Source organism: Gigantopelta aegis, chromosome 8, assembly GCF_016097555.1.
Source record: "Gigantopelta aegis isolate Gae_Host chromosome 8, Gae_host_genome, whole genome shotgun sequence".
Lineage (NCBI taxonomy): Eukaryota > Metazoa > Mollusca > Gastropoda > Neomphalida > Peltospiridae > Gigantopelta > Gigantopelta aegis.
Window position 1 is genome coordinate 30114346 of NC_054706.1, and position 26511 is coordinate 30140856.

Sequence of the window (26511 nt, forward strand, 5' to 3'; positions counted from 1 at the left end):
CAGTTCCTCTCATATATGTACACATTAATGGGCATAAAGCCATGAAATGTTAAAAAAAAATATTTATAATTATTTAAGTTGACTCTATTAGGAAATACTCTATTTGAGTAGAAATCATCATAGCATATATACCTAGCTTTAGTTGGTGTAGTATTTTAAAATCTTAAATTGTAATGTGACAAATTCTCTGTTAAGAAAAATAGGACCAGTGTCAAATGCAAACTTATTATTTTTTATTATTATTTAAACAGGCTACAGTCTACAGAGGTGGATATCAAAGGTTTGCACCTTACTAAAAACAACAACATGATCCATTGGCATAAAACATTGTTTGGACAGTGGGGTCATGTGACCATCATGTGATAGAAGTCATTGGCCACGTGACCCATCAGTTGCTGCCCATTGTGGTGTGGAGACGTCTTCTCTTATCTCAAGATACCTAGTTATCACAGTCAGTGCAATGAACAACACACAATGAAATGGATCCAACAGCGGTCATGGTGCTTTCTTATAGAACTCGTAGCTCTCTTCTTTTTTTTTTCTTCTCTGTTTTTTTCCCCCAACATGCCGCATAGATCATACATACGTTTTTTTGTGCTTTTTTATTATGGGTTTTTATAACTCCACACTGCAGGAAAGGTGCCAGTGGGGCTTCTAATGTAAAGAATACTCAAGTCTTCTTGCAAGCTTTATTTTGAACAAACACATCTAGTCATTTGTGCGTATATATGTATATCTTCTTTTACCTTTTTAAGCTGTTTATTTTTATGTGTACCGCAGTTTTGAGTTGGATTATGTTTGACTTGTTATTTGAGCTATCCTGCTGCCCACCTTGTTTGATTGGTGGCTTAGCGAATGCAAGGTTTCAACTGCCTATCAGTGAAGAAACTGTTACTACTACTTTTACTACTACAGGAAACAGTGAGGATGAAACCAGTGCAATCGTGGCATTTTCTGTCGGCCAGTACAGTCTTCTGGACGATTGTTATACAGACAGTTTGTGGATGAAATTCCACAAAGCATTCTGTTGGTCTTGTTTTGCAGGTTGATGTACAACAGTACATGGGCTTTGTTTTTTCTAACATAATTAGTGGCCCGTTTTGTTTAGCTTTAAAAAAGTTGTTATTCAAGCATTTTGTAGATTCACTGATTAGTGTTTGAAATCCGTTGTTTTCCCTTGACATTGTCATATCCACATCAGAATCATCATACACTGTACATAGCAAAAGGTCTTCCTCAGTCCATGCTTGCCAAATTTCCATTTAAAAAAAAAAAAATATTAAGAAACAACAATTTGTTTCCAACAAGAGCAGAGAAAAAACATTTTTACTATTGTAACCAATGTTGCTTTTTAAGTGTATCTTACTATTTTCAGATGTGAATTAGAATACTGAATTTTTTATTTTTTAAGACAGTATTTGGATTGGCTTGTAAAAATCCGATATTAAAATAGTTTTTAAACTTGTCAACAGTAATAAAATAGATGTATGTGATGATTGCACATGCATGGTAAGTTAAAGTAAAATATTTGGTAAGGGATGCATATAGATGACATGATTTCGAAGAACAGATTGCTTGCCATTATCAATTATGTCAGGTTTTCTTGTTCAGTGAGGAAAATAATGGCCAACAAATCGGAAGTTATTCACAAAACTTAGGTAACGAGAGGAAAACATGGGTATATGTTTTTATGTAAATTTATTTTGTATTCCCAATTTGTCATCTTAATCCAAATCTTAAAATCTTAAATTCATATAACAAAATTGTGGAAACCCACAGAATTAATCATTGTGGGTTTTTTTGTGCTAATCTATTTATTGAACAAGTTGGGGGTTTTGCTTTGCACTTTTACATGTAATTACGATCTTCTGAAAATTTTGCCGACTTTTTCAACCTCAGGAAGGTTTTACCACAGCAGCTGTATATAATGTTGCAGGGTGTGCTAAACTTGTATAATGTATGTGTTAGTGTTAAATTTGTTGTTTTGTCATCATTTCGACATTTCTGTTTGAAAACGTTACTTTTCTAAAATGTATATTTTTGTCAAATCTTTCACCTATTATAGTGCTTGAATAACCAAAGAAACATACATTGTACATAATTTTGTAAAAAAAAACAGAAGGAAATAATAATAAATTGACATTTTTTAAAATAGCAAAGCATGGACTGAGGTGGTCAAATCATGGGAATGAAACTTACATTGCTAGATGAGACAATGTCATTGTTAAAGGGGCTGTATTGACTTCAGTTTGTCAATAAAATATTTATCGCAGACATTAATTATGCATTTTGAAATACTATTCCACTCACATACTTGTGCTTTGAATATCCATTTTATCTTGCAGTTAACTGAATGTCTGAAAATATTAAAAACAGGCTCTCAATTTATGATTTAACAAAATGCTGATCGACTTCTGAAGTCAATAATGCCCCTTTAATTCCTAAACCTGGCCAGTATTGGCGTAAAGATTCTTGTTTTGTTTGTCCAATCTCAGATTGTGTTTTCTGGATTTTTAAAGTTATAATATCACACTCTAGCCAGTGGTGCTGTTGCAACTGATTCACTTTAGAGCTGTGCCATACTCTTGTACCTCACATCCTACATGTGCAATGTTAAATTAGGAAATCTGTCGAATTTCTCTCGAGGGATTTTTCAACATGGCTAAGAACGTATTTGATGTTCAAATACTATTAACTAGTGCAGATTGTGATTAGTAAGCCCAGTACTAAATTAAAAGTAGCCAAACTGTTAGTTTAAAAAAAAAAAAAAAAAAAAAAGATTCAGCTTACAATATTATAGGAATGTGAATCTCTTAACAATATTTAATGTAATTGTTTAATCTTTTTCCTTTTTTTTTTTTTTTGGTATTATCTCATTCTTTGGATAGTCACTATTCAGTATCCAGTTGACATTAGAAAAACACTCAATATGTATTTAGTTTTAGAAGTCTAGTTACTAGAAACTTTTGTTAGTCATTTTGTATTCAGAAAATGGTGTACGTGGTATTTACACTAGGTTCTGTTGACAACATGGTTTCAGCTAAAATGTGTGTATAGTCAGTCCTTCGGTGCCAAACTCTTGAACGTTTCTTGTATCTGCTTTGGATAAATGTTTATGGTTCACAAAACTATCTTTAGAATTTGAGGCAGAATTTATTTTTCTGTTTAATCCTCCTTTTTTCTGCCAATAAGCATGGACTGTGGACAACATTAAAGTGTATTATTTTGTTATTTCAGTTAAACTGAGACCATGAAGTTGTTGGAATAATAATTTGCCATCTATTTTAGTGGTCATAAAATGTAATTTTAAGCTTAAATGAGCACATGTTTTATATTTAAAATATATATATATAGTAAACGCTGCAAACTGTTCTGTTTAGGCATATTTGTTATAATTTTAAATATTTTTTAAAAGCAAGTAAATAGTTGCACAAAAGGAAATTGTAAAGAATGTTCTCAATTTTTTTTATTTAAAAACTTAAAACACCTGTATATATTGCAGACAAAAGAAATATATTAAAATGACAGGGCTGAATATGTTGTACATCCAAAGTAGTTAAACCTACATTAACTGTGTATGAAAGATGATGGTCGATTGTTTTGTGTGTCTGCTGTGTGCGTTCTTTTCACGTTTGGTGCTATGACGAAATACTGATTCTTCCTCACAGTGTATAAACAGTGTATACAGCAGAACTGGGGAAGTGGATCCTCAACAGATTTTCTGTCTTTGTTTTATTCTGAACTACAAGGAACAAGCTTAATGTTTTATAGAAGTAAAGAAAAATGTTCAGTTTGATTATAATATTACTATTAATAGTAATTGTTTCTGGAAAGATCATCAGAGTAGACTGGGTTTTCTGCTTTGTAAAGCCTGCCTCTTGCCTTTTTATCAAAACAACAACCAGTCTATCACAGAACAGTTAAATTCAAGGATCACCTTATTAACCAGTAACAATTGGGAATAAAGTTTGTTCACTTGTATGCTATTAATTGGCATGTTTCTTTTGGGAGTTGATCTGACTAAGGACAAAATCAGTCTGTAATCTTTCAACAATTAACTTTTTTACTAAGCATTTTCATTGCCAAAATAGTCTTGCCTGTTATTAACGACTTTGATCTGAAAGATTTTTTTTAGTTTTTTTGTTAGTGCTAAAGTTGAATATCAGGGGAAATAATGAATCTCGATCCTTTTTAACTTGCTGACATCTCTAGTACATGTATGTAGTCTTGGACTTAGTTTGGTTTTCATTTATGGACGCCTTTTAATTTCAGAAGAGGAGATTCAAACAGCTGAGTTATGATTATACCAAAAGTCGGCAAAAAAAACTACTGATTAAATGTTAGCAAGTTGAAAAACCTGCATGTTTATTGAGCAGAGTTGAAGTCTTGTTGACTTTACACTGTAGTGTATTCTCTTTGTAACGGATCACCTTTTGTAGGACAGTAAATGGTGCATAAGTCCCTTTCAAAGTTATCTGCCTTTATTAATTAACATTTCTGTCTTTGGTATTATATGGTACACTAACTTAACTGTTTGATTCTGTGCCATCTCTTTCATAGAAGAAGAAAAGAGCTGGTACCAACAGTTTATTCAAATTCTTCACCTTTTCTGCGTGTTTGTTGCTGTCCTGCAATGTAGAAAATGAATATGAAAGATTCCTTATTGCCTTTGAAGAATAACCTGTGTGGCAATGGTGTTTTTTCTTTTCTAACATAATATTGTTAGTAATATCTTAAATAACATCTGGTTAAACAATATTGTTGAACATTTATTCTGTTCTTATGTTGGTTCTAGACATTGTATTAGCTTTATACTTATGTGCCCTTAAAACAAAGAAGATACTTTTAAGGTACATTTGTTGATTGTTACAAAGAGAAAAAACTACTAGAGAAATTTTGTTAAGCATTGTTTTTAAGAGATTTCACATTGGAGAAATAAGAAGTCTAATGCATTTCTGTTTTTGGTTATCTAGTAATTCTGTTAAGCATTGTTTTTAAGAGATTTCACATTGAAGAAATAAGAAGTCTAATGCATTTCTGTTTTTGGTTATTTATTTATTTATATGGTTTGTACAATCTACGCAATCCTTGTTGATAATCAAAACGTTTTTATTAAATTGATGACAATTTGTCTTAGGTGATTTGGTTTTTATTTATGGAGGGTATTTCTTTTCCCATACCTTCCTGTGATTTGTTGACTGCTAGAATACTTCAGTTGAAATCAGTTGAAATCAGAACTAAAATGGCACAATCTGCTATTAATGTTTTATATATATATTATAAATGTTGACAGTTCTGTATCTTGGATTATATATGTCTAGCAATCCATTTTCTCGTCATGGCTGAACTACATTTGTTTTCAGTGATGTTTTGCATTTTGAGCACATTGTCGAGTTTACTTTGGTATTTTTGATGGGGAGAAAACTATTTGTACAAATAATGAGCAAAATCAAAATAATTGTTCAGTTTATTCGTAACTGATGTTCTTTGTTTTGCAGATTAAGACAGGATTTTGGTTTTGGGTTTGTTTTTTGGGTTTTTTTATTATATTTGTTTTTTTATTTTTTTATGGGGAAGTTAAATGCTGTATTTTGTTTTTTGGATGCACAAATGCAAGTCTTAATCCATACTGAACAGTTCATTCATTGTCATGTAGCTAGCTGTCTGTTGCATTCTTCATAAACTAGTCTTTCTGTGTAAAAAAGAAAAATAGTCATCCATTAAAGAAAGTACAGTATTAAGACATTGTATGCAAGCTGGTTGTTCATTGGCTGAAAAACTATTCCAGTGTTTGTATCTTGTTAAGCATTTATCACTGCATTTGAAATGTTCGCATACACATACATGTGTACTTGTATAGAAGGGATTTGGGTGTAACTTGTTACAGCTACAGAGAAGAAAGATTGCTAATATATTTGGTAGATTTTAGACAAAAAGGTACACTTTAAAATGTTTCATGTAATGAAGATTTGCAAAGCTGTTTGTTAAATTGAAATACGAAAATATACAGCTGAAGGCAGATGAGATAGTGGGGTTTTTTTTTAATTTCGAATTAATGTACACAAACATTTGATTACTTTAATTGTGACAAATTTTAAAATAAATTTTTATTGTAAATTATTTTAGAAATGCTCACATAAATTATTGAAAGTCCATATTATTATTTAGGCTGTAATTAATATAAATTGACCTGGTAATAATTTCTGTCCTGGATCAGGCCCCTGGCTAACCAGAGACAAGACCCGGGACTGACAGGCTGGAAACCTTCGTGGTATATGAGCATGACATAATTATCCGCTCTGCACTTAAAAAAAAAGGAAGGTAATAATTTTATCATGCATATATTTTAGAACTCGTACTAAAATATTTTAGATTTTTTAAATTTCAAAAATGCTAAAAATTTAATGAAATAAATTTACTTTTTATTTTTTTTTATTTAGCAACTCCATTAAGACTTGTTTTTACAGCTATACATGGTTTCTTTGCAGTGTCTAATGCTAAACAGGATATAAATATTACTGTCGGCATCGCTGTGAACAACGAGCACACCTTTTCAACAGTAATATTTCCAGTGCATACGGTATCAGTGATGTGTATAAATATTTCAATGCGTACAATATGTGTTATATGTCTGGCTTGAATGTTACCAGTTAGTTGTGTATGAACTGTGCCAGTATATATATTATATATGTATGTACTGTCTGTATCTCTTTAATATATTACACTGAACTGTTATGTCAGGATGAGTTACTCCCAGTCTCTGGTGCGGAGAACTAGCACCAGGTTTTTGTTCTTCCATTGTAGCATGGTCTTTACTGAAGCATGTTGGGATTGCATGAATGGCATCTGAGCAGATTTTTTTGATAACTGAATGTACATTAACATGTGGTTGGTTAATGGTTTTGTTTATTGTTACCATGGATTGTGGGAATCATTTACTGTATTTGTAACCTCAGTGGAATTGTTGGTGCCTGGCTAAACAATTTTGTGACACTAATAAGAAAGGGGGTGAAGAAAACGAATTGTACCCAATTGTAATAAGTACCTCAAACTGAGCCAGTTGTAAGTTATGGGGCAACATCTTTTATTGTTTATTCTGTGCTATTTCAGGGAATTAATCAGGAGTTATGTTTATTTTATGTTTTATTATTATATGAAAATATATGTACATGAAATGTTTTGTTTATGTAATTTTATTGCTTCCAGAAACTAGTTTAACCATTTTTTTTTTTTTCTTCTTCTTCTTTTTTTTTTCTTCTATTTTTGGGGTTTTTTTGGGGGGGGGGGGGGGGGGGGGGGGGGTGGAAAGGGAACTGGGTTTTTTCATTAATATGCATTTTTATATAAAGGTATCATTGTCAAATATTTCATTCTTTTCATAATTAATAAACAGTTCTTTCAGGGTTTTAAATATAAAATACCTTTAAATTGTTTAAGAAGTTATTATACACCCAAAATAACACAGAATAAATAATGAATCTTATAGCTACGCAGTGTTTTCTAGTCAAAAAAATAATTATTATTGGGGAGTTGTTTTGGCAGGTCTCGAGTCGTTTAACTCTATTGCCACCAATGGATAATATTATAGGTTATAAATATTACAATACCGTACATTAATGTTCATTGAAAATTAACTTAAGAATTATGATAAATAGTTTTAATTAAAACTAATATATATTACAAACCGTTTTAATAATGCTACCTTAACATTGACAAGTAATATGTTTGTAACATATATATCAACATATTTTCATGCTTATATCCAATTAAGGTTCAAGCATGCTGTCCTGGGCACACACCACAGCTATTTGGGCTGTCTGTACAGGACAGTGGGTTAGTTGTTAGTTGGTTAGTGATTAGTGAGAGAGAAGAGGGTGTAATGGCCTTACACCTACCCATTGAGCCTTTAAGAACTTGTTCCGGGTTGGAGCCAGTACAGGGCTGCGAACCCTGTACCTATCAGCCTGTAGTCCGATGGCTTAACCGAGGTCGGTTTGTAACAAACAACCATTTTAGTCATTAGTGATTGTTAAGCAGGTGGAGATTACAAAATTCAATTAAAATTAAAGATCAAAAAGCCTTACTAGTATTATTTAAAGTTTATAATAAAAAAAATGATTTTACTAGGGGTTTTTTAAATCGATCAATATGTATGGAAATAATGTTTGTTTTGGTTTAAAATGTAACATCTCCTTTGGTGGCAAGATGGTTAAAGTTGACTACTAAAATATACTATTCTGACTGATTGACTTATTTTTGCCATGGGGTTTGGTTGTTATGTATTTTCTATTGTCAAAAAGTGCAATAAGTGTCCAAGATTGTCCAATATGGCATCAAGACTTCCATTTCGGCCACGTAGAATGTGTGGCCCGATTCTTGTTGATGCTCCTGGTGGATTGTGGCACAAGACGAATAGTCCTGCGCTTTCTCCCTGCTTCCTGACTCATTTTGTGAAAAAAATAACTTTCAAAACAAACTAAACTAGTGAATATTTATTTTATCATGTACATACATGTACGGCAGGAATTTTTTAAATATTTTTTATTTTATTTCAAAGCTGCCATTTTAATGGACATGTAAGAATATACAATTTCAAAAAGTATGTCAGTGAAAATAATAAAAATGCCATAATATTTTACTTATAACTGACCTAGCCTGTTCTTATTTACTGCACATCATTTGCATAATGCAGTGTGATTTTCAAATCAATTAAATGAACACAATTTGGATTGAGTATATTAAAAAAATAATTATTATTATATGCTGCCTTATAGCATTTCAATTAAATAATGCAATACAAATCTGTAGAGGTATAACATACAGGGGTGGGAATTCTCCTTGGATCCGCTGTTTTCCTCTCATGGAACATTACTGTTTCCTCGCATTTTAATCGTCCTTTCCTCCAAAATGTGTCAGATAGGACAGATTTTAACCTAGGATTTCAAGAATTTCCGAGACCCCTCTAGATTTCCTCTTTTTTTACAGTTCACCAATTCCCACCCATGAACGATCATGGCAATTTTTTTCACAAAGGGTCAGGAGACCAGGTAAAAGAATCTCAAGGGAAATAATTAAGACTTTTTAGACTGAAGGAGAAAGCGTCGGTCTATTTGGTTTGCCTCGTGCATGAAGAGTGCTACTGTTAGAACTTGCAATCTTAATTTTTTTGCACGATGTTGTTTTTAACATCCTGCTGGTTATTATTATTATATTATAACCATTTCTTGTATGAATAAAATAGTATAGTGGATGTCTGCATTATTTATAGTATTTCTCCATATTGTTGTATAGGGATGTGTTGTATGCATAGTAGCATTTAGCCATGTTGATGTCCTTTTGCAAAACTATGATTATTTGATGTTTAACGTGCAGTTCAAGGAGTACCGTGAAACCCCCAACCCCCTTTATACATAACCCCGTAATTTTTCCAGCACAGTGTTTTGCAAGTGTGTTTGTGTATTAATTGTGCTTCATTATCTGCTCTTTGATTGGTTGATTTTTGTTTCAGAGATCATTAATGTCATGAATAATACCTGTAGTTTGTATTTGTTCTCTTATGAATCCTACCTATAGCTTTCTTTAGTATATACTACCTTGCACATTTAAACCAACTTCTATATAGCTGTGGCACTTTTTTTCATGCAATAAACAGTTAATCCTCATCTTGATTGCTCACTAGTCTGTGTACTAGAGGTGTTGTGGTGTGTGCATGCAAGCTGTTGCCCTCTGGTGTCTGGGCTTCACATTGAGGTTGGCAGTCGGTAATTGCTTCAGGCTCAGTTTGATCCATGTTTTAAACATAGAAACATTACTTAATTTGTAGGTCACTAATGAGGCTTTTAACATGCACAAAAAAATCATTGTTAATAATGTAAACAAAATATGTCAATATTAGTATTAATGACTTTTTCAAAATTGTTGTAAAAATTAAATCCTTAAATGTCTTTGTCACCTACCTAAGATACTAAGTCAAATTAACTAGTGTTTTTATTTATTAAAGTTTGTTACATTCAATATTTCTGCAAAAATGTGGGTTTGGAAAGAAAAAGAAAGAAAGAAATATTTTATTTAACAACTAAATGGAGGTTTGGATGTTTTCTTTCGTTTTAATGTACTTTGGATATTCCACAAAAGAAATATAGAAATTATCATAATATAAACATTAATCACAACTGTGTGGGGAAAAAAGAAATTGAAAAAAGCCATTTATTTGGGAAATTACATCGTAGATGTCTTGGAAGTTCTTTTTCGTAAGGTCGGTTATGATTTCAATTAACACATTTAATGTAAATGTTAATGAATTTGTGAATAAATAAAATATTATCTCTTACACTACTTTATGGTTAAAACTGGAGCCTGGTGCAAGCATGATGGAAAGGATAATTCATGACTATGCATGCCTTCTGGGCCACATTTGGCCAAAGGTCATTAACATGACAACACTAACTTGCATCGAGTTTCTAATCTTGTAACACTTCTGCATTTCAGCAAACATAATCGTACCATGCATGAGACGGCTTAATAATGGAGACTGCAAATTTTTTTATGTTGTTTTATATGTAATGAGCTCTTTTTTTTTTTATCTAAACCAGGGTCCATATGCATGATGACTGGATTGGGCCCTTATTCACATTTAACTTTTACCTGGTGGATAAAATTAAAATTGAAATGTTCGTATACGAGTTTTTCAAGTTTTAAATTTATCTGGTCATCATGCACTGACAAAATGGTCTGGTTTAGACAATGCTAAAATAAGGTTTTGATCAGGATAAAGGTTTGTGATGGACAGTTCTAGACCAGTTTAGGATTTGCCACAATTTGTGGAGGTTTTTTTGCTTAAATAGTGTACTGAAAATAAGACATTTATTTTGGATATTACATCGTAATTCAGTGAATTAATATACTTCATTATTTTTTTTTATTAAATTAAAATCTCACCACTGAAAAAACAAAGGCTCGTTTGGGCAATATGAAGAAAAGAATTTATGATTAATCACAATTGCAAAGTATTTCTGTTTAAAAGGTGTACTCCAGCATAAATTTATTTTTAAAATAATGTAGAATTAATAATTTGGGCAATTTGGAGGGAACAAAAATCATGTATACAAAATCTTGATTTATTAGTTTAAACAAAATATAATATACAAAGTGATTATATTTATACTTTTAAGAAACATATACTATGTTTGCAGTCTCCTTGAGTGTTGATTTTTAATAGACCACTTGACATGAATGTGAGCTTGCATGGTATTGATAATGTGCATGAACAGGTGTTTTTCTTTTTTTAATTTAGGCAGTTCACAATCATTGGAATACTATAGAAGGTAACTGTGTTATTAGGAACTTTTAACAAACGTCTATTTACAATTCTATTAGGGTGAATATAGGCCTGAAAAGTTCTCCTTAGTATTAGGTTATTTGTAAATGTTCAGACATACTGTCCTGAAATTTTTTAAAACTGATATAATTTGATGACTACTTAATGATTATTACAAAGTAATATTTCAAATACTCAAGATTTATAATTTCAATAAATGTCAGAGGAATTAAGGTATTCATCTACTCATGCTTATCTTATGACAGTTTTTGGTGGTTTAATTTTTTTTTAACAATTTCTTGAACTGAAAATCAGTGATTAAAAATATTTATTTGGTAAACTATTTGAGCTGTAAATTAGGTTTAATTCATCTTCGTGAATATTGCAATTACTGATTAATTTTCACATTTAATTTAAAGGCACAGACCGTAGTTTCAGCCCCTGAAAAAGGACATTAAGTTTAGTTGATCAACAAACATGCAACATACATTTGGATAAGGTTATAACAGAGAGAAGCTAAAGTATGTGATGTTTAAACAGGGAAACGCCGTCTAAAAATAACTAGAGTTTGTCTAGATAACAAGTACTTCTCAGATGAATGTGCGTTTTTAAAAATATAAAACATGTATTTTGGGATATTGCAAAAATATGGATGATCAGAATCACTTCACGTGTACAAAAATTAATATTCTAAATAATAAAATGTAAGTACTTGTAATTTAAATTATCAAAAACGGCTTTAATAGTGAAAAATATGTCGTAGTGTTTAAAAACTAGGGCCTGTTGCTTTAAATATATTTCGATTTATCTGTGCACAAAAGCATTTAATTGCTTGCATGGTAATATCAGAAGTTTATTGTACATTTACAAAAATAGTATTTTAACTGATCATGTGGTTATAATGTACCCATTCTAAACACAGCATTTTGTAGTATAGTTTCGGGGGGGGGGGGGGGGGGGGGGGGGGGTTATCAGTGGGTTTTAGTCCATTGATTGTTAACTGCCTCCAAATTTGTTTGCAAATAACCTGAAAGTGCTTTTGATGTTAGAATGTTTAAAAAAAAAAAAAAAAAAAAAAAAACACTAAATGAAAAAAAAAAAAAAATCCACTAAACCAAGCAATCCAGTTTCAAGACCTAAATATGTAAATTACAAAAGGCTGGAATAATGTGCATGCAAACTTTAGGGTGGATCGTGGCAACGGACGGTCATACCACGTCCGTGTACAAAGAAATTGGAATCCCCAAGACGATGGATCTACTTTCATTCTTGTGTAGAGGATCTCAAAAGTCGGTATACTTTTGGAAACTTCAGTTTTACACATCTACAAAAAATAATACGATAAAAAACAGCCAAATGTGCTCGCCCGCACGCTTACATACACACATACTAAAAAAATCGATAAACCAAAAAAATGCCCTGATGGCTACCAACCAAAAGAAGTTAACACTGGTCTTGTTAAACGTTTACTGGAAATAATGGGAAAATATTCCGAACACGTACTCTAAAATTGGTGTTCTGATTGTGAAAAAAACAAATTTCATAGACATTCTTACACCCACAATTATATGTGTATGGCATACACATTTACATCAACGAGGATACATATATAATGATCCAAATTTATGAAGCCTGTTCTTAAATGCAGCGATCTAAAGCATTGTAAATATAAATAGTTATACATGTGTAAGAAAAAAAACAGGCTTCGTAAATTTGGCCAACCATGTCTAACAAAATAAAATAACTGGGTGAGTGTAAAGAGGTGTATTAGTATTGGCAACATGCACATTTATCATAACTGCACACCGATCACTACGAAGGTAAGCGTGATGGGAGACTTCGCAGAGAAGAACATGAATGGTAATTTATCATCCATTAAAGGTTTTTGTAGAAGATATCGCTGGCACTATAATTTGCGCTTCTTATAACTTTGGTCTTTTAACCACAAGACAATGTTTTGTTACGTCACTGGGTTTTTTCAGCGCTAAACCTACCATTAGTGACGTCACGCCACTGCCGTTCTGCTAGTTAACGATTCTACTGCTGACATTCAACTCACATTACTGACATTGTTTACAACTGTCGCAAATGAAAAGAATGATAATGGATGATAAAAAGAATAACACACACACCCCACCCCTCGTGTCTTGTGATATAATTTATCGGCATTCGTTGATAAAAGTATAAAATCCTCGGCAAGCCTCGGATTTCAAACTTTTAATAACTTTTATCAACTCGTGCTGATAAATTATGATATCACAAGACACCCGGGGAGTATCCTTTATATATTTACAGATGGTATGAATTCTGTAAATGAGGTTGGTCGTCGAGCAGTAGTTCGCGTTGGAGACGTCAGATTAAAAATGTCCCTTGGCATAGCATCTAATTAGCAAGATGTCCATTAATCCACATCTCTTGGGGTGTTTACCAAGCAGTTGAGCCAACAGAATACATGTATACCTCTAGATAATTCTCCTGGTGATTAAAATTGTCGTCAAAAGAATACGCCATGTGCATCAGTCATCAACTTTTCCATCTGGCTTTATTCAGTATTAATCAAAATGCCCTGGAAGACGAGTTACTTAAATGCGTCTAATAAGCTGCACATCTGTTATTGCCCATGGTAATGGTTACGCATGGGTCGAGTTGGTGATTCGGCCATAAATGTAAACTTTCAGAAATGTGATTGAAAGTTGGCAATTGTGAGCTGAAGACCTCAAAGGTGTAGACAACTAATTTTAAGACCAACCACACACACACACACAGATTATATATATATATGGACTATCAAATGGTCACAAAACTAAATTCTACTTTTTCTATGCATGTACCTGAAATGATCTCTGAACATTTTAAACTAGCTAAACACTATCACTGAGAACACATGTACAATGCCCGTTTGCATCAAAAGGGAATCTAATAATAATTTTATTGAATAATGCTAAAACTCTTATAAAACATTTAACTTTTAAATCCATACCAACAATATTTTTTAATAAAGTTTTAAACCCATACCAACTCGTACACATTTTTTTACTAAAAATATCTTGTAAAAAAAAAAAAAAAAAAAGTTAATAATAATTATAATAATATCTCCATTTTGATACAGGGATAAAACTAACTATTGGAACAGCCAAGGTACAGCAATCGCACGTGCATTTTTGCCGTTGTTTTTCGGTGTATGGTTAATTCAAGTGAAACTGCCAACCTTGGCTGGTCCAACATTCTGCCTTCATCCGGGATCTTTGTTTTGAAAATTATACTTGATCCCGTATGGATTGATAGTAATTTGTCAATAAACTTGCTCATTTACTTTTGAAATTTTTAATTTAAAAAACCTTTTGTTTTTATAGTGGTTTTAGCATTATTCAGTATAAATGTAGTTACATGCCAATTCGTCGATTCTCTTTTGACGGAGACCGACTACAGTATTTTCAGATAATTGGATAGTTAAGTATTGATCCTTCGCTTAGTCGATTGGAAAATGAGCCCTGTACTATTTTTTAAAACGTTACTACATTCTTTTTTATTTATGTAAATTGAATGTTATGCTAATATCAAATTAAGGTTCAAACAAATGAGTACAGTTTAAAAGCGTTCACTTCAACCAATTTTGGGAAATATTGACATGTCATGACAACAGTTACAGTGGAGTGGTAAAGGGGCTGAGAAGTACATAACCGATTTCGGTACTCCTAGAATATAACGGAAGTTGCAAAGATTATTTGAAATTTTAATTTCCCAAAACTGCCCACACATACCATAAGATGAAACTGGATATTTGGTCATCACTGGTCAACACTGATAAAGAATCGGAATCGGCAATCTTCATCCATTCAATCAGGAATCTCCATTGAGAAACAATCAAGGATTTGTAACGGGAGATGCTTCTAATTGCCTTTGGGTTTGTAGCTGATATAGTTGGATAATACGTCTTGGGTAGAAGCAATTACATCGTGACCAATAGGCTTATAAAGACAAACATGTTTACTGTGAATATTAACAGACTCGCATTTGAATGAATTCAAAATGGTGAAAAGCAGAATGTCTACTTATATTTTATTATTCACGAGAAATGGATATAAAATTTGATTTGAAGTACATGTGTACACTAATGCAATCAATAAAATAAAAATATCAACATCACCCCACCCCCCCCCCCCACCCCCTTGCAAAAAATAAATTAAAACAAAACAAAAAACAAAGTGAACATGATAACCTGTAATCGAAGGCCACCCGTTTAAGAGATGTTTAGCTGCTTAAGACAGGTTTGAAAAAAGAAAGAAATGTTTTATTTAACGACGCACTCAACACATTTTATTTACGGTTATATGGCGTCAAACATAATGTTAAGGACCACACTGATATTGAGAGAGGAAACCCGCTGTCGCCACTTTGTGGGCTACTCTTTTTCGATTAGTATCAAGGGGTCTCTTATATGCACCATCCCACAGACAGGGTAGTACATACCACGGCCTTTGATATACCAGTCGTGGTGCACTGGTTGAAACGAGAAATAGCCCAATGGGCCCACCGACGGGAATCGACCCCAGACTGACCACGCATCAAGCGAGCTCTTTACCACTGGGACACATCAGAATTATCAAATGTTTGACATCCAATAGGTAATGACTAATTAATCAAGGTGCTTTAGTGATGTTAAACAAAACAAACTTTACATTTATTACTGCACGTAAAAGTCAGATACTTTGCTCAATGGGAAGGTTTTTATAACCCCCGTTTCGATACGTATCGGGGCAACACCGCTTCTAAATTTTGCAAAAGTACTGTAGTTATTTGACAACTGACATGTTCTGTGCCATATATATTTTTTTTTTTAAAACGACAAGTGCGTAATTTTCCAACATTTTCAACAAGGCTATTTGTTCAAGAAACATTCAGTTGACTAGCAAAAAAGAAAGAAAGAAGTGTTTTATTTAACGACGCACTCAACACATTTTATTTACGGTTATATGGCGTCATACATATGGTTAAGGACCACACAGATTTTGAGAGGAAACCCGCTGTCGCCACTACATGGGCTACTCTTCCGATTGGCAGCAAGGGATCTTTTATTTGCGCTTCCCACAAGCAGGATAGCACAAACCATGGCCTTTGTTGAACCAGTTATGGATCACTGGTCGGTGCAAGTCGGTGCAAGTGGTTTACACCTACCCATTGAGCCTTGCGGAGAACTCACTCAGGGTTTGGAGTCGGTATCTGGATTAAAAATCCCATGTCTCGACTGGGATCCGAACCCAGTACCTACCAGCCTGTAGACTGATGGTCTGCCACGACGCCACTGAGGCCGGTAGCAAAAAAGAAAGATTTTTTTTAATTTAACCCCTAAATTTTGCAACAGTTATAATTTTATTTCATTATATATATTAATTTTCTTTTTTTACGATCCCCCTCAAAACCTCCCCCAAAGTTCCCTTGGGCTTGGCATTCCACCACATGTCACCCGGTTCAGAATTTTGCCTTCGGGATCTCGCTCCAGCCAGTGCTTCACAACTGGTGTAACCGTAAATAAAATGTTCAGTGCGTCATTAAATAAAACATTTCCTTCGTTCCTTCATCCGGGATCTTTATTTTGAAAATTATACTTAATCCATACGATTGATAGTAATTTGTCAGTAAACTTGCTCATTTACTTTTGAAATTTTTGATTTAAAAAATCTTTTGTTTCTATCTTGGTTTTAGCATTATTCAGTATAAATGTAGTTACATGCCATCGAGGTCGCACGTCAGGCAAACGATATATGTCACCGAGTTACATCCCATCCCGGTATGTGTTTAAAAAAGCTAGGGCTTCTCAAATCTATACTTAAAATCCAATAATTTAACTACTTGCTATTCGTATGGGCGATGTTTTGTTTAACAAAACCACTAGAGCATATTGATTGGATGTCAACCATTTGGAGACCCGCTACATTTTTCATCAGTAGCAAGATATCTTTTATATGCACCATCCCACAGACAAGATATCACATACCACGGCCTTTGATATACCAGCGTGGTGTACCGACTAGAACGAGAAATAGCCCAATGTGCCCATGGACAGATATCGAATGAATGAATGAATGAATGAATGAATGAATGAATGAATGAATGAATGAATGAATGAATGAATGTGTTGGGACACCCCAGCATGAAAAATACATCGGCTATTGTGTGTCAAACTATGGTAATGCAAACAAATAAAGTGATGATCAACATCAATATAAAAATTCAAGATTTAAATAAAAACAGTGTAAAGAACTGCAAAAATACAAATATCACAGATACGCAAAATTTCAATTTGTGCTGTATTGGCCATTCTCAAAGAGAATGTTACACCCCTGCACCGCGGTGAGGTTACAGCAGAGGTGGACAGAGATCGATCGTAGACCGACCACGCACCAAGCGAGGTTTTACCACTGGGCTACGTCTGGGCGATATATTGAATCTAGAATATTACAAGCAAGAGCCCATTTATAAAGTTGTTAATTTTTCTTTACTACTTTTTGTTAAAATCGTTTTAAAACAGAACTTTGCTGCAAACGTCTAAAATTATTATTAGTTTACCAGTATTTGTATGGGAGATATATCTTTAATGTAAATAATCATAATAAAAGAAAAATCTTGAGGATATTTCTCGTTCTAGCCAGTGGACCACGACTGGTATAAATGTTGTTATCCAGATTCAAGCATTTTATTTAATTCGGGCAAAAATCGGCCTGCCACCCCCCCCCCCCCCTCCCCCACCCCTAAACAAATGGGAGCCCGTACGCCTATGGCTATATTATTATGAAGAATGATTAGGCAATGAATATGATAACATGAATGACAGAGGCGGATATAGAGTGGGGGGGGGGCAGGTGCCCCATCCCCACCCCCTAAATTTTGCGATAGTTATAATTTTATTATATATTAATTTTAATTTTTTTTACGATTCCCCCAAAGTTCCATTGGCATTTCGCCTAAATGGATTTTCTGGATCCGTCACCGAATGATATCACTATATCTTAGTTGTATTTTATCTCACTACACCAGGTCAGAACACTTCTCATTTGATTGATATGCGATAGAAGCCAAATATTTATTGGAGTTGGATCTAGCCTAATTCATTGACATTAGCTATATTAAGCGTTCGGGTGAATAATTAGGTAATAAGTACGATCACATGGATGATGTCAGTTACGTGTTTTTCGTACTGGTCACGAGGTCAATTGGTGTCTACTACTTGGTAATTTTGGAGTGAGGTCTAGAGGCGACGAGAAGACTGATAATAAAAAGAAAGACTATTGATTTTTGATTCACCGAATTTAATGCTTTAGTAATAAACTAAATTTGATTAGTGTATTTGGCAACAGTCCATCCCAGGGCCGTAGCTAGTGAAGGAATTGGGGGGGGGGGGGCGGCAAAAAAATCCTCTTCTACCGTTTGAGGAATTTTAGGTATGATCGTTCGTTCTAAGAATTCCGAACTGGCGATATTTTGCATAAATGTATATACCATATATAAATATTTTGTTATTAATAAGTTTATAAGTGAATTTATACAACAAAAAAGCGCGCAATCTTAATACTTAGAAATCCGACAATGATTAGTTTTAACATGAAAGTTTGCTAAAATAAAAATTGATGCTACATTTAGTGAGATACTTATAAAATTAGTTTTCATGTACGATAGACAACTCCGACCTGACTCACAAGATGATCCAGACGTTCGGCGAGTTGACGGAGTTGCGGGTCTTACACCGGGGACAAGGCGTCCGTAATGCCTGTTTATGGGGGACAAGGCGTCCGTAATGCTTGTTTATGGGGCGTCCTCCCATTTTGCCTATAACTCAGTTTGCCTACAACCCAGTTTGCCTACAACTCACTTTGCCTACACTTAGTTTACCTGCACCCAGTTTTCGTACAACTCACTTTGCCTACATTCAGTTTACCTACAACTCACTTTGTCTACAACTCACTTTGTTTACAACCCAGTTTACAACCCAGTTTGCCTACAACCCACTTTGCCTACAACCCAGTTTGCCTTCAGCCCACTTTGTTTACAAGCCAGTTTGCCTACACACAGTTTGCATATACTCAGTTACCTACGACCCATTTTACCTACAACCCACTTTGCCTACAACCCAGTTTATCTACAACCCATTTTGCATACAACCCAGCTTGTCTACAACCCACTTTACCTACAACCCACTTTGCACACAACCCAGTTTCCTTACACTCACTTTGCCTGCAACCCGCTTTGCCTACAACTCATTTTGCATACACTCAGTTTGCCTACAACCTACGTCTACACTCAGTCTGCCTACAACCCACTTTGCCTACAACCCAGTTTGTTTTCATTGGAACTGCTGTGGGCTGTGGAGAATGATGGACCTCCATCGCTTGAAATGGTTCAAAGGTGGAAGTTGGCGAAGGCAAATGCGGCCAGTTTCAGCATCTATGCAGCACTTGTCTGCAACAATTAGCCATTACTGATGCTGATGATCCCATGTCTTTTGTTCACTTCCACCTTGAAGGACATTGCAGATGAAACTATTCCTAAGACTTCGGCAGTTCCAAAGCGTTTCAATAAACCATGGTTTAACGATACATGCAAGGATGCATTCTAAGAGCGAACCAAGCTCCATGAGAGGTTCGAACGTGAACCTACTGGGGATAACCTGGATGCATTTCGTATTGCTAGGGCGGGCTAATGCACGAAGAGAGATTAGACAGAGTAAGAAAATATCTTGGAGAACTTTTGTCTCTAAGTTGAATTCACAAACATCAGTGAAATTTGTCTGGAATAGGATCCGTAAAATAAAAGGTAAAGAATCCAGTAATACAGTTCATCATTTGTCTGTCATCGTGACATAGACAATGTATTGGCAAACAACTTTTCTCATAATTCATCTTCTGCTTTCAGTACAGATGCTTTTAAATCTGTCAGAACTAAAGCTGAAAAGCAGTCCATTAATTTTTCTTTTAAAAATGCTGAATTATACAACAGGCATTTCTCTATGGAGGAATTGTAGGATGCTCTTCGTAGAGCCCATGATACTGCAGTAGGATAGGATAAAATTCATTATCAGTTATTGAAACATTTACTGAATATTTTTTTATAACATTTGGATTTCTGGTGACTTTCCTTCTGATTGGAGGAAAACAATTATTATTCCTATTCCCAAGCCTGGTAAGGATCCAACTAATCCTCCTAGTTATCGCCCTATCGCTTTGACAAGTTGCCTTTGTAAAACCATTGCATGAATGATCAATCGTAGACTTGTTTGGTATCTTGACTCCCACAAGTTGCTTACTAACATGCAATGTGGGCTCAGATCTGGACGTAGCACGATTGATCATCTTGTTAGATTTGAAACGTTTTGTAGGGAAGCTTTCATCCATAATCAGCACTTGGTTTCAGTGTTTTTTTGATTTGGAGAAGGCTTACGATACCACGTGGAAGTATAGGATTTTAAACGACCTCCATGACATGGGCCTTAGAGGTCGACTTCCTATTTTCATTTCTCACTTTTTAAGAGATAGATCTTTTAAAGTCCGGGTGGGGTCGACTTTGTCTGACATTCACCCACAGGAGATGGGTGTGCCTCAAGGTAGTATCCTGTCTGTAACTATATTTTCTGTGAAAATTAACAGCATCACCCAGTGTTTAATACCTGGTGTGGATTGCTCGTTACATGTCGATGATTTTCAGATTTGTTACAGATCGTCCAATATGAGTATCATTGAACGTAAGTTGCAGCTTTATTTGAATAAACTTCATCAATGGGCAGCTGACAATGACTTTAGATTCTCAAAGGCAAAAACGGTTTGTATACATATCTGCCAGAAAAGAGGTCTCCGCTTAGATCCAGTTGTTTTTGGACAAAAATCCAATTCCAGTTGTGCAGGAGACCAAATTTCTGGGGGGTTACGTTTGACAGGAAGCTATCCTTTGTGCCCCAGCTTAAATATATTAAAAAGAAGGGCTTAAAAGCTCTCAATATTTTAAACGTTATTGGTAATACGGAATACGTCTATATAGATCTCTTGTGAGGTCAAAATTTGATTATGGGTGCATTGTGTATGGGTCTTACTTGCAGATGCTAGATCCTATACACAACCAGGGACTTAGTGCATTTAAAACATCTCCTATTGAGAGCTTGTATGTTGATGCACACGAACTTTGTTTGGGTGCTAGACGTGCAAAGCCTTCTCTACAGTATGCTACCAAAATTAAATCATTATCAAAACATCCTACACATGATGCGGTGTTTAATAACAAATATATGAAGTTGTTTGATGCAAGGCCAAATGCTATTCGTACATTTGGTCTTAGCCATCGGGATTTTTTGTCTCTTTCTAACATTGATTTAACTGACACTTTGGAAATTCCTTCATATTTTGTTTTACCACCTTGGTGTATCACATCACCTACAATTGTGTTTGGTCTTGCGCATCTGAAGAAAGATCGTACAGATGCTGTTGTGTACAAGCAGTTTTTCATGGAAATTCAAGATAAGTACCGTGATTACATTTCTGTTTATACAGATGGATCACGGGATGGGAATTCTGTGGCTTGTGCTACACCTTTTCCATCAGACACAGTCCTTTCCATGAGACTGCCTCACTCGGCATCGATCTTTAGTGCTGAAGTTTGGGTAGTCATTAAAGCCTTGGAAGAAATTAAGGATTCGATTGCATTCAAATTTATTTTCCACCCGCCTGCTACCGATTCGATCGGGCTGCTGGTGCTCCCTTGCACCTGCCAGTGCAGGCGGTCCCTCCTCCCCCCCCCCCCCCCCACCTTTCCTGTCATGGACGGAGGAGCCGACCAAGGCCGGCTCTTGTGCCCACGACGGGTGTGCTCTACAACAGCAATATTTAAATTATTATTTACAGACGAAATGTTACCTGGACATTGGAGACTATGCAATCTGATTAAAATTAGTTCTACTGGTCTAAATAAGGCATTCGTAATTCACATGAAACATATCGTATACCCTCAGGATAATTCGGAATATTTTAAAATTATTTTCAAATCACTGGCATGATTCTGCAAGTAAGGTTTTGATTGGTGGACATGAGCTCCAACTGGCTGCTGTTTGATCCACATGTAATAGTGGAGCTAATTTTAATTAGATTGGGCGTGTATCAGTATCACGATACATCCTTTTGCGTGGTACTGGAGCTGCCCCATGGTCAAGTTGTGCCAGTGTTCTTCTGTTTTTACAATATTATAATTTTTCTATTTGGTTTGACACAAAAATAATACGGAATGTTCCACTTTTAACTGGGGCTGTCTCTTTTTCATACTGTAGGCAAACTGAGTGTATGCATGTTGTGAGCAAATTGGGTATAGGCAAAGTGGTTTGAAGGCAGAACCGTTTATGGGACCATGAAACCGCTAGTCGAGACGAAGTGGAGAAGACAGAGAGAAGGAAGAGAGCACCCCATGGACCAGTGTGTTAGAACAAGAAGAACTTCTGTTTTTACTATATTAAAGCTCGTAAGTGAAAATTATTTCATTTGTGGCATAAATTTGATAATAACTGGTAACTCGTTTTTTTATCCTTTATATATATTCAGTGGCGTAGCGAGGGGGGTGGGGGTGGGAGTGGGGGTGGGCACGGGTCACGGGGGCCATACCCCCCCCCCCACCCTCCATATATGTATACATTATAGGCTACATAGTGTGGGTTGCCCCCAATAGTGGTCCCCCTTCCAATTTAAATTCCTAGCTAGGCCAGTGTATAAATTGTTGAGATATGATGATAATATAAATTTCATTTGTATTTTATGGTACAAAATGACTTTCAATTACCATTATACGAAATGACTGGTATGAAATGACTTTTTGCAATGGTACGGAATTACCCGACTCAACTCTAACGAACAACATTCAGTAAACGATCAGTAACTTCAGGTAGTGCTTTCTTTTGCGTCCGCGCTTTTCCTTTATATAAGGATGCTCCGTAACTAAGGACGCTACCTATCTTATTGTCCCATTTGTTATTTGGATACGAAGATTTGTTGGTCGATTATTGGGCACGAAGATGTCTTTCTCCCGGTCTGGGTCTTCAGCTTCCCAGTCCGGGTCCTCACACTCGAACTCCACGTCCGGACGCGTATCACCCGCAGGAGCCCAAATTGACGATGTTGACTCATCTAGCAGTGTTGAACAAACACCCCCACCAATAAAAGTGTGGTCCACGATAATGAAAATAGTGGATGCCATCTACACCATCGATGACAAAAAGGGATCATCTGCTTTGGCAATTCAAAAATACATTGCCACTACCAACACGGCAAATGTTCCCCCATCACTGCTGAAAGGACAGATAAGGACAGCACTTAAGAAAGGACTGGATGAGGGAATACTGATTCGGCCGAAAGGTACAAAACCCGCTGGCGTCAATGGTCGCTACTGTCTAGGTTTTGCCAAGTCCACTCAAGAAGGAAAAGGTGGACGATGCGATAAAGATGGACAAGACAGTGGAAGTGAAAGAGCCGGCAAACGTGGTTGTGGCTGTCCAAAAGGCAGGAAAAAAGGGAAAAAACGTGGGCGATCTCGATCTACAAAACGATCGAAAGGCCGCACCAAGTCTAAACGAAGAGGATCTAAATGCAATAGCCGGTCAGGAAATCGCCGATCGAAAAGTCGAAAACGAAGGCGAAGTTCATCAAAGAGCTCGTCTAAATCACGATGTAATTCGCGAAGAGGATCTAAATCTAAAAGAAGGTGGTTAGGATTTCGCAAATCCCGAAATGCATCATCATCAAAAGATGATAAATGAAAAACTTTGCTCTAGTGATGTTGTTAAATGAAACAAACTTTTAACTTTTTAAAGTTTAACAAATCAGCAAACGTTCAAACTGCCCTTTTTCAGGCACTTAAATGTCTTTATTGTATGAATAATATTTAAAATAAAACCACTTGAATGTTGTTATTTTTTTGTTGGTTTTTTTGTGGTGGTTTTTTGCATGAATAAATGAAAAAACAAAAACAAAAAACCTACGTGTACGCGTCTTCAAGACACTGCGTTTCCAAAACACTGTACGTGGGGCGGGACGTAGCCCAGTGGTGAAGTGCTCACTTGATGCAGGGTCGGTTTGGGATCGATTCCCGACGGTGGTCCCATTCGGCTATTTCTCGTTCCAGCCAGTGCACCATGACTGGTATATCAAAGGCCGTGGTATGTGCTGTCTGTGAGATAGTGCATATAAAAGATCCCTTCAGAGGCGGATCCGGGGGGGGGGGGGGGGTCAGGGGGACGCGTCCCCCCCAAAAAGAAATTTGTTCAAGTGCCCTTTTTGTTTGTATTAAAATTGTTTTGCATGTAAGCATTTGTAGGTGCATGAAGTTAAGTTGTGCATGTATTTCGCAAGCTTGCAGATGTGTGTCTGTGTTACATTGTCTAACGCGAGTAATGAGCGCCTTAAAGTAGCGTGATCAAAGTTGCATAATGATAGCCTAATAGTTTTTTCTTTGAAATTGTATAGATTTTCAAAATTACTCATGAACAATAGGCTCTGTCATTTGTATGTATATATACCCTACCTAGATCGCTGTCTCTAGAATAGTGCCCTTTACAGTTATAATTTACAAATGCTCCTTTGTATCATTTTTTTTTTTTTTTTTATGTATAGCTGCCCTAACTAGACAGAGCCGTCCCTAGAATAGTTCCAGTTAAAGTTATAATTTACAAATCCCCTTTGTATCTTTTTTTTTTTTTTAAATCTATAACTGCTCTACCTAGACAGAGCCGTCCCTAGAATAGTGTCCTTTAAAGTTATAATTTTCAAGTGCTCCTTTGTATCGTTTTTGTTGTTTTGGGGGGTTTTTGTGTGTTTTTTTGTTGGGGTTTTTTTTTAGGCTATATCTGCCCTACCTAGACAGATCCGTCCCTAGAATAGTGTTCTTTAAAAAAGTTATCAAAGTCAAATTACAATGAAATATATGATAGTCATACTTATATACGAAGCAAAGTTGATTCTATGGCTTTTTCACAAATAATGCTTAAAATACTTTTAAAATTATTGTTTAAAAATGGCTAATTTTGCGAATCAGATGCCAAGAAAGGCATTTAAAGCCAGCCAGTTTTTAAAATGTCCCCAAGACAGTGGGCGTGTGTCCAAGACAGTATGTGCGTGTGTATGTTGTGTGTGTGTATATATTGTGTGTGTGTATGTGTGTGTGTGTGTGTGTGTGTGTGTGTGTGTGTGTGTGTGTGTGTCGAAGCCAGTGGGCGTGTGTCTAAGACAATGGACGTGTGCCCAAGACAGTGGACGTGTGTCCAAGACAATGGGCGTGTATCCAAGACAATGGACACAGTGGGCGTGTGTCCAAGACAATGGACACAGTGGGCGTGTGTCCAAGACAATGGACACAGTGGGCGTGTATCCAAGACAATGGACACAGTGGGCGTGTGTCCAAGACAATGGACGTGTATCCAAAACAATGGACGTGTATCCAAGACAGTGGGCGTGTGTCCAAAACAATGGACACGTGTGTATCCAAGACAGTGCGTTTGTCCAAGACATTGTGTGTGTGTGTGTGTGTGTGTGTGCGTGCGTGTGTCTCGAAGCCAGTGGGCGTGTGTTTAAGACAGCACTGACATGATTGAACATTAACTAGATATAAGCACAAAATATTCTTTAAAAATGGATGAAATTAGACCATGAATGTCGTCTAAATTGCAAATAAGACATAAAATATAATAATTTAAAAATTAATAACAATTAAAAAAAATAAAAATAATAACTACATAAAAATAAAATAAAATATATCCTTCATTCGTATATTTAGTTTGTGACTTTCACGTTACTGATTTGAAGTTTATTAGATCATCTTCAGTGGCTTTTTAACAATAGTTTTAGTTTAAATGTAAGAATGGGATTACTTATTGTTGAGAAACTATCATCTTTCAAAGCATCTCATTTGTTAATGTACAGTTTTATGCTTTTACCAATGAAACATACTTGTATGAATTTGTTTTGTTTATAAATTTATCATAAGACAAAATATCACCTTGTTTATCGAATAGGTCATTTATGAAAATAATTCCTTTGCTGGCATAATTTTTTAATATAAACGGTACACATATATTTATTAATCATCGGTTATTGGATGTCAAACTTCTGATAATTCTGACATATAGTCTTTGAGAGGAAACCCGCCACATTTTACATTAGTAGCAAGCGATGTTTTTA

General features: G+C 35.2%; 2 protein-coding genes across 10 annotated transcripts in view; both read left to right on the plus strand.

The window, feature by feature from the left end:
- The window catches only part of LOC121378471 (RNA binding protein fox-1 homolog 2-like), a 130117-nt gene extending 123419 nt beyond the window's left edge, over window positions 1–6698 (plus strand). For all 9 annotated transcript variants that reach the window (XM_041506649.1, XM_041506651.1, XM_041506652.1 and 6 more), the window contains one exon: window positions 252–6698. In XM_041506649.1, the coding sequence (XP_041362583.1) occupies window positions 252–296 (45 nt within the window). In that variant the 3' untranslated portion in view covers window positions 297–6698. The remainder of the gene's footprint in view (window positions 1–251) is intronic.
- Window positions 6699–23354: 16656 nt separating this feature from the next.
- Window positions 23355–24095, plus strand: LOC121379606 (sperm-specific protein PHI-2B-like). The gene has a single exon (XM_041508254.1). The coding sequence runs from the start codon at window positions 23355–23357 to the stop codon at window positions 24093–24095; it is 741 nt and encodes a 246-aa protein (XP_041364188.1).
- Window positions 24096–26511: the final 2416 nt, after the last annotated feature.